The sequence below is a fragment of the Haliotis rufescens genome, unplaced genomic scaffold, assembly GCF_023055435.1.
Source record: "Haliotis rufescens isolate VD_foot unplaced genomic scaffold, xgHalRufe1.0.p SCAF_24, whole genome shotgun sequence".
NCBI classification, from domain to species: domain Eukaryota; kingdom Metazoa; phylum Mollusca; class Gastropoda; order Lepetellida; family Haliotidae; genus Haliotis; species Haliotis rufescens.
The window spans coordinates 5,980,620-5,990,239 of NW_025963935.1; the positions used below are offsets into that span (position 1 = coordinate 5,980,620).

General features: G+C 45.8%; 1 protein-coding gene across 1 annotated transcript; it reads right to left on the bottom strand.

Annotated features, from left to right (window-relative positions):
• Positions 1 to 6,862: 6,862 nt before the first annotated feature.
• On the bottom strand, positions 6,863 to 9,358 carry LOC124125698 (proline-rich extensin-like protein EPR1). The gene has a single exon (XM_046489046.2). It carries the CDS (start codon positions 9,356 to 9,358, stop codon positions 6,863 to 6,865), a length of 2,496 nt encoding a protein of 831 aa, XP_046345002.2.
• Between the last annotated feature and the right edge of the window lie 262 nt (positions 9,359 to 9,620).

Consider the following 9,620-nt stretch of genomic DNA (forward strand, 5'->3'; position numbering starts at 1 on the left):
GCTTGTGGTAAGAGGCGACTAACGGGATCGGGTGGTCAGGCTTGCTGACTTGGTTGATGCATGTCATCGATCCCAATTGTGTGGATCGATGCTCATGATATCAATCACTGGTCCAGACACGATTATTTACAGACCGCCGTCATATAGCTGGAATATTGCCGAGTGCGGCATCAAACAAACAAGCAAAACAAACCATCACACTCAAAAGAATTTCCCTGGCGAAAGGTGAAGAATATATATTGAGCAGTGGTTTGATCGTAGTTGGGGGTGTCATATGGTTTGAATTATGATTTTTTAAAATAACATGAAACCGGTGATGATAAACAACCAAAGTACCATGGAGACATATTTGTGACTATTGTCAGGTCCCCCCTACTGATCTAATCTGTGGTGATGTTATTGAGACCAATCACAAACCAGGAACTACCTTTGTTAATCTGGTGGTGATGTTATTGAGACCAATCACAAACCAGGAACTACCTTGGTTAATCTGATGGTGATGTTATTGAGACCAATCACAAGACAGGAACTACCTTTGATAATCTGGTGGTGATGTTATTGAGACCAATCACAAAACAGGAACTACCTTTGTTAATCTGGTGGTGATGTTCTTGAGACCAATCACAAAGCAGGAACTACCTTTGTTAATCTGATGGTGATGTTATTGAGACCAATCACAAAGCAGGAACTACCTTTGTTAATCTGGTGGTGAGGTTATTGAGACCAATCACAAAGCAGGAACTACCTTTGTTAATCTGGTGGTGATGTTATTGAGACCAATCACAAAGCAGGAACTACCTTTGTTAATCTGGTGGTGATGTTATTGAGACCAATCACAAACCAGGAACTACCTTGGTTAATCTGGTGGTGATGTTATTGAGACCAATCACTAGACAGGAACTACCTTTGTTAATCTGATGGTGATGTTATTGAGACCAATCACAAGACAGGAACTACCTTTGTTAATCTGATGGTGATGTTATTGAGACCAATCACAAAACAGGAACTACCTTTGTTAATCTGGTGGTGATGTTATTGAGACCAATCACAAACCAGGAACTACCTTGGTTAATCTGGTGGTGATGTTATTGATCAGTATGTTGCGTGGACCGTAAAGCCACATTGTCTTGAAACAAGAGACCATGAACTTACTGTGACCTTGTATGTTGTTTTTATGGGAAAAACTGGTTTAGCATCCTAATTTTCATTGGTAAAATAGCACAGTGTTCCCGTTTACCAGTAATTACCAGTTTTTACCAGTAAAAATAGGCTTGGACCGGTAATTCATGTGACTGCCAGTCCCTGTGGACCGGCAAATAAAGTACCTTATAAATCTTTATTGTTGAACAAAACATTGGCGATGTTCATATAAGTATATTTTATATAAGTATAACAAAGTCAGGTAGTCTGTCCCCTATGTCTATTTTTAGTGCCAGGAAATAACATTTAGCTTTGCTTCGAGGTTAATTATATATTTGTAGCGACTTAGTCTCGAACCATAGTGACATATTCAAAAGAGAGAGAAAATTGTGACGGAACTTTGTGTGAATGACGTATTGATCTAACCAAGTTATTGAGGCGATGTCGTTGCATTTTTCAGGGACTGGCAGCATCCAAAGCCAGGGGAAACACTGCGAACTGGTACATTGTGTAGTATTACAGAACACTGTAGCAGTGAACTGGTACATTGTGTAGTATTACAGAACACTGTAGCAGCGAACTGGTACATTGTGTAGTATTACGGAACACTGTAGCAGCGAACTGGTACATTGTGTTGTATTACAGAACACTGTAGCAGCAAACTGGTACATTGTGTTGTATTACAGAACACTGTAGCTGCGAACTGGTACATTGTGTAGTATTACGGAACACTGTAGCAGCGAACTGGTACATTGTGTAGTATTACAGAACACTGTAGCAGCGAACTGGTACATTGTGTAGTATTACAGAACACTGTAGCAGCGAACTGGTACATTGTGTAGTATTACGGAACACTGTAGAAGCGAACTGGTACATTGTGTAGTATTACGGAACACTGTAGCAGCGAACTGGTACATTGTGTTGTATTACAGAACACTGTAGCAGCGAACTGGTACATTGTGTAGTATTACGGAACACTGTAGTAGCGAACTGGTACATTGTGTAGTATTACAGAACACTGTAGCAGCGAACTGGTACATTGTGTAGTATTACGGAACACTGTAGCAGCGAACTGGTACATTGTGTAGTATTACGGAACACTGTAGTAGCGAACTGGTACATTGTGTAGTATTACGGAACACTGTAGCAGCGAACTGGTACATTGTGTAGTATTACGGAACACTGTAGTAGCGAACTGGTACATTGTGTAGTATTACGGAACACTGTAGCAGCGAACTGGTACATTGTGTAGTATTAGGGAACACTGTAGCAGCGAACTGGTACATTGTGTGGTATTACGGAACACTGTAGCAGCGAACTGGTACATTGTGTAGTATTACGGAACACTGTAGCAGCGAACTGGTACATTGTGTAGTATTACGGAACACTGTAGCAGCGAACTGGTACATTGTGTAGTATTACGGAACACTGTAGCAGCGAACTGGTACATTGTGTAGTATTACGGAACACTGTAGCAGCGAACTGGTACATTGTGTAGTATTACAGAACACTGTAGCAGCGAACTGGTACATTGTGTAGTATTACAGAACAATGTAGCTGCGAACTGGTACATTGTGTAGTATTACAGAACACTGTAGTAGGGAACTGGTACATTGTGTAGTATTACAGAACAATGTAGCTGCGAACTGGTACATTGTGTTGTATTACTGAACACTGTAGTAGGGAACTGGTACATTGTGTAGTATTACAGAACACTGTAGCAGTGAACTGGTACATTGTGTAGTATTACAGAACACTGTAGCAGCGAACTGGTACATTGTGTAGTATTACGGAACACTGTAGTAGCGAACTGGTACATTGTGTAGTATTACAGAACACTGTAGCAGCGAACTGGTACATTGTGTAGTATAACGGAACACTGTAGCAGCGAACTGGTACATTGTGTAGTATTACAGAACACTGTAGCAGCGAACTGGTACATTGTGTAGTATTACGGAACACTATAGCAGCGAACTGGTACATTGTGTAGTATTACTGAACACTGTAGCAGCGAACTGGTACATTGTGTAGTATTAGGGAACACTGTAGCAGCGAACTGGTACATTGTGTAGTATTACTGAACACTGTAGTAGCGAACTGGTACATTGTGTAGTATTACTGAACACTGTAGCAGCGAACTGGTACATTGTGTAGTATTACAGAACACTGTAGCAGCGAACTGGTACATTGTGTAGTATTACTGAACACTGTAGCAGCGAACTGGTACATTGTGTAGTATTACAGAGTCTAGTCAATTTAAACAATATGGAGTTGCCATAGTTGGTCAGGTTTATTCATGTTGATTTTGCTGAATATATTTCATTTCATTTGTCATTAATGACTGTTCAGTTTTTTTTGCCAATATCATCATGAGCCTTCCAAGGCCTGCATCGCGACATTCCGATACCATGGTCAATACTCAAAGTACTACCGGTATACTGCTCCGTGTGTGAAATTGAATATATAGGCACATGAGGTGAAGGTCGGGAACTTATCTTCCAAGGTCAAGGTTTGAAAGTAACTGTTCTCTGATTGGTTGGTTTAGTTAACATTTGTAACACTACTTTCCATCTTTTTATGACTCATTACATGTGAAATATTTTGTTACAATTTGTAGATGAAATCCTGGAAATGCTGTAAAAGCTTTTTCTTAGTCATGAGTGAGTGAGGATGGTTTTACGCTGCTTTTAGCAATATTCCAGCAATATCATGGCGGTGGACACCAGAAATGGGCTTCACACATGTCAGGAATCAAAGCCGGAGCGAACACTTTAACCACTAGGCTACCTGACCCAACTGCCCCTGTTAGTTATGAGGAATGATGGATGATCTGTTTGGAATGACTACAATGACCGGTAGGAGGCTGGGATTTGTGAAAGGGACATAACACTGTTTAGTCAGAGCTTCAAAACCTACACTTTTTTGCTTGGGAAGGAAGAGGCAGTGGGGTAGCCTAGTGGTTCAAGTGCCAGCTTTTCACACCGAAGGCCCGGGTTCGATTCCCAAAATGGGTACAACGTGTGAAGCCCATTTTCTGGTGTCCCCACCGTCATATTGCTAGATTATTGCTAAAAGTAGCATAAAACCTTACTCACTCACCCACTCTGAAAGGAGGACCCAACCATATTTTGGCTTTTACTCACAGCAGAGTGTTTTTCAGAACACACCGCCTGTCCACGGAATGTTCCTGGTAATACCGCAGGACAAACATGTTTGAACATTTTCAGAACTGCTTAAATGGAAAAAATCAAGCCCCCTCAAAATACCACTTTGTCAGTATCCTAATTTATGTAATTATGATTTTGATTAAACAGTTTTTCACCCCAGTGTTCAATCATGAGGTTTTGTCCCTTGATTTACTGTTTATTGAAGGTAGACTACATATTCCTAGACTGGTAAAACTCTATCTCAAATACACAACAACTTCAAGGGCAATACTCACATACCACCCTTATAAACTTATAACTGGTACACATATGACATATTTGCTGTGTTGACAGCGTTGTCAAGGTTTTTGTATATGCATCTGGAACCGTTTTCACAGGCAGGCCTAAAGAGAAAGCAGAGTTATGCCCCCGAACAAATATTATGGGGCTTTATGATTTTACCAGCAGAAATTTTGTGTACTCCCATTGACCTTCTTCAGCTGGTAAAGCACCAAGTCTGGGCCTGCTTTGTGCATAGGCTCTCTGTGTTCTCTATGTCAGTTATCTTCATCAATTACTGGTATACATTGTTTGTATATTTTTGTTTGCCTTTTCTACAATTGGTGTTTATTTTTTTGTTTAAGCTTTAAGCTTATCGAGGTTGCAATTTTGTTAATATTTTGCCAATATTGTTTTCATATTTTGAACAGAGATGACTCACATTAAATGTGAAGAAGGCCCTGTTGTACTGCTACAGGGGAACATATTTGTGAGTTGGACTGTATTCGTAAGGATACATTTAATTCATCAATGATCTGTGGTGATTGTTCTTGCATAGTCTTTAGATTATTTTCTTGCAATCATTTTGCAAAATGTTTTACAATATTTAGTTATCTTGTTTGAGTTAAATCAACATGCTTATTGAGTCCTCCAGACCACAAAAATAAAAAATATAAGATCAACTATCACTTCAGGTTTTCCTCCCACATAACGCTGACACAGCATGAGATATAACTGGGATACTGTTCCGAGATGTGTTAAACCCAACTCACTCACTCACTCACGCACTCTCACTCATGCACGCACACTCACTCACGCACACACACACACACACTCACACACACGCACTCACTCACTCACGCACACACACGCACTCACTCACTCACTCTCACACGCACGCACTCACCCACGCACGCACGCACACACACACACACACTCACTCACTCATCTGGTGTCATAGGAACAAGTCATTATGTAGGCTAAATGATATTGATGTGAACTGGAATGAGATCACTTGACAGTTGCTAGCTTGATTCTGCTTCAGTATTGATGATGATGATGATGATGATGATGATGATGATGATGTTGATGATGTTAAAACCACTAATTTCATGGACCCAGTCAGCTGTTATTTGAACATGGGAAAATTCAATCATTGAATTTAGCATAATTCATAAAGAATTCAACCTATTTTTCATGAATGCATTCTATACGGAGGGTTTTAAATCCAGTTCCAATAGCTAAAGTTCAACACTTCACATTCTTAGAACCTTTTGCAGAAGAATGTTTTCAAGTATTATCGACTTGTCCATTGGTCAGAAATTGGAGATAGCTATCTATTATTTATCTGCTACCAACGTATTACATGCTTATATTAAGTATTTATTTCACATGCTAATAGATGTACATATCTGTCTTTCCACTGATAGAGGAGGCAAGGGTGGCAGAGTCTTCTAAGGCACCGCAATCTGCTGTGCAGAGTTGCGTCCCTTGGGCATGCCAGAAACCTATGATTGTGGGTTCGAATCCCGGTTCGCCCCGATTATGTTTCTAGGTTTGTCAGCACCATACCCGTGCTCGTGGGTTTCAACGAAGTGGTTAATGTCTGAGACCTGCATCACTTCATGCTTTCCTCCCACATTAAGCTGACACGCCGTGATATAACTGGAATACTGTTAAAAACGGTGTTAAACCCAACTCCCCCACTAAGTCACTTTCCAATGATAAGGCCATTCATGTTTGTTGGATCATGGGTCTGACAACCCAAAGTAGGAGAATCTTAATTTTCCCCAAAAAGTTTTTTGCCGACTGAGAGCACACAGAAAATCTTATATGATGCTTGGCTTCACATTAATATTTCACAAATTTGTTGAGTCACTGAGTCGTTGGTTTCCTTGCATAGTATATGTAGAGTCATGTCCCTTGTAATTGATACAAGTCCTTGACTTTCACAAAATTAATTCCTATTGATTTTGACAAAAAAAAGGTTCTAGCACACTAAAGATGGTAAATTAATTTATTTTCTTCATTTTTTCCCCCTCCAATGTCAACTTTTTTAAAAAAACATGTCAGTCCCCAGACTCTCACTTCTGACTTTGACAAAAAAATATTCTGTGATCCAGCAAATAGAAAAATAAGGGCCTCAGCAGATAGCATCACAAAAAATATTTCATTAATGAATGGTGGGTGGGTTATGTGAGGGACGGATCCACACTGACTTTGTTCTTTTTGAAAGAGACTACATTTCCTGCCTGTCTGTCTGAGGCTAAGGTTGATCTCCTTGTACTGCCTGAGTTTCAGTGTCGCCACACGTTGATGTTGTGTACAATAAACTGTATGTATATATCCTGAAACATTTGTTCGTTTATTTGTGCTGAAACCTGCCGCCTGGGTGGTGCAGTGGATAGAGCATCGACCTGGATGGATGGTGGGTGGTTTGATGCCGCCTGGGCGGTGCAGTGGATAGAGCATCGACCTGGATGGATGGTGGGTGGTTTGATGCCGCCTGGGCGGTGCAGTGGATAGAGCATCGACCTGGACGGATGGTGGGTGGTTTGATGCCCCCTGGGTGGTGCAGTGGATAGAGCATCGACCTGGACGGATGGTGGGTGGTTTGATGCCCCCTGGGCGGTGCAGTGGATAGAGCATCGACCTGGATGGATGGTGGGTGGTTTGATGCCCCCTGGGTGGTGCAGTGGATAGAGCATCGACCTGGACGGATTGTGGGTGGGTGGTTTGATGCCCCCTGGGTGGTGCAGTGGATAGAGCATCGACCTGGACGGATGGTGGGTGGTTTGATGCCCCCTGGGTGGTGCAGTGGATAGAGCATCGACCTGGACGGATGGTGGGTGGTTTGATGCCGCCTGGGCGGTGCAGTGGATAGAGCATCGACCTGGACGGATGGTGGGTGGGTGGTTTGATGCCGCCTGGGCGGTGCAGTGGATAGAGCATCGACCTGTACGGGTGGTGGGTGGGTGGTTTGATGCCCCCTGGGCGGTGCAGTGGATAGAGCATCGACCTGGATGGATGGTGGGTGGTTTGATGCCGCCTGGGCGGTGCAGTGGATAGAGCATCGACCTGGACGGATGGTGGGTGGTTTGATGCCCCCTGGGCGGTGCAGTGGATAGAGCATCGACCTGGATGGATGGTGGGTGGTTTGATGCCGCCTGGGCGGTGCAGTGGATAGAGCATCGACCTGGATGGATGGTGGGTGGTTTGATGCCGCCTGGGCGGTGCAGTGGATAGAGCATCGACCTGGACGGATGGTGGGTGGTTTGATGCCCCCTGGGTGGTGCAGTGGATAGAGCATCGACCTGGACGGATGGTGGGTGGTTTGATGCCCCCTGGGCGGTGCAGTGGATAGAGCATCGACCTGGATGGATGGTGGGTGGTTTGATGCCCCCTGGGTGGTGCAGTGGATAGAGCATCGACCTGGACGGATTGTGGGTGGGTGGTTTGATGCCCCCTGGGTGGTGCAGTGGATAGAGCATCGACCTGGACGGATGGTGGGTGGTTTGATGCCCCCTGGGTGGTGCAGTGGATAGAGCATCGACCTGGACGGATGGTGGGTGGTTTGATGCCGCCTGGGCGGTGCAGTGGATAGAGCATCGACCTGTACGGGTGGTGGGTGGGTGGTTTGATGCCCCCTGGGCGGTGCAGTGGATAGAGCATCGACCTGGATGGATGGTGGGTGGTTTGATGCCGCCTGGGCGGTGCAGTGGATAGAGCATCGACCTGGACGGATGGTGGGTGGTTTGATGCCCCCTGGGCGGTGCAGTGGATAGAGCATCGACCTGGACGGATGGTGGGTGGTTTGATGCCCCCTGGGTGGTGCAGTGGATAGAGCATCGACCTGGACGGATGGTGGGTGGTTTGATGCCGCCTGGGCGGTGCAGTGGATAGAGCATCGACCTGGACGGATGGTGGGTGGTTTGATGCCCCCTGGGCGGTGCAGTGGATAGAGCATCGACCTGGACGGATGGTGGGTGGTTTGATGCCCCCTGGGCGGTGCAGTGGATAGAGCATCGACCTGGACGGATGGTGGGTGGTTTGATGCCGCCTGGGCGGTGCAGTGGATAGAGCATCGACCTGGACGGATGGTGGGTGGTTTGATGCCGCCTGGGCGGTGCAGTGGATAGAGCATCGACCTGGACGGATGGTGGGTGGTTTGATGCCCCCTGGGCGGTGCAGTGGATAGAGCATCGACCTGGACGGATGGTGGGTGGTTTGATGCCCCCTGGGTGGTGCAGTGGATAGAGCATCGACCTGGACGGATGGTGGGTGGTTTGATGCCGCCTGGGCGGTGCAGTGGATAGAGCATCGACCTGGACGGATGGTGGGTGGTTTGATGCCGCCTGGGCGGTGCAGTGGATAGAGCATCGACCTGGACGGATGGTGGGTGGTTTGATGCCCCCTGGGCGGTGCAGTGGATAGAGCATCGACCTGGACGGATGGTGGGTGGTTTGATGCCGCCTGGGCGGTGCAGTGGATAGAGCATCGACCTGGACGGATGGTGGGTGGTTTGATGCCGCCTGGGCGGTGCAGTGGATAGAGCATCGACCTGGACGGATGGTGGGTGGTTTGATGCCGCCTGGGCGGTGCAGTGGATAGAGCATCGACCTGGACGGATGGTGGGTGGTTTGATGCCGCCTGGGCGGTGCAGTGGATAGAGCATCGACCTGGACGGATGGTGGGTGGTTTGATGCCGCCTGGGCGGTGCAGTGGATAGAGCATCGACCTGGATGGATGGTGGGTGGTTTGATGCCGCCTGGGCGGTGCAGTGGATAGAGCATCGACCTGGACGGATGGTGGGTGGTTTGATGCTGCCTCCATTGAATCAAAGATGGTACCTGTTGTTTCCCTTCCTGACACTCGCATTAAGGGGATGAAATAAGGACTGGCCGGTCCGGAATCAGTATGCCGGTTTTAGTCTGACTAGTACAAGCAGCCAGACACAAGGACTGGCCGGTCCGGAGTCAGTATACCGGTTTAAGTCTGACTAGTACAAGCAACCAGACACAAGGACTGGCCGGTCCCGAATCAGTATACTGGTTT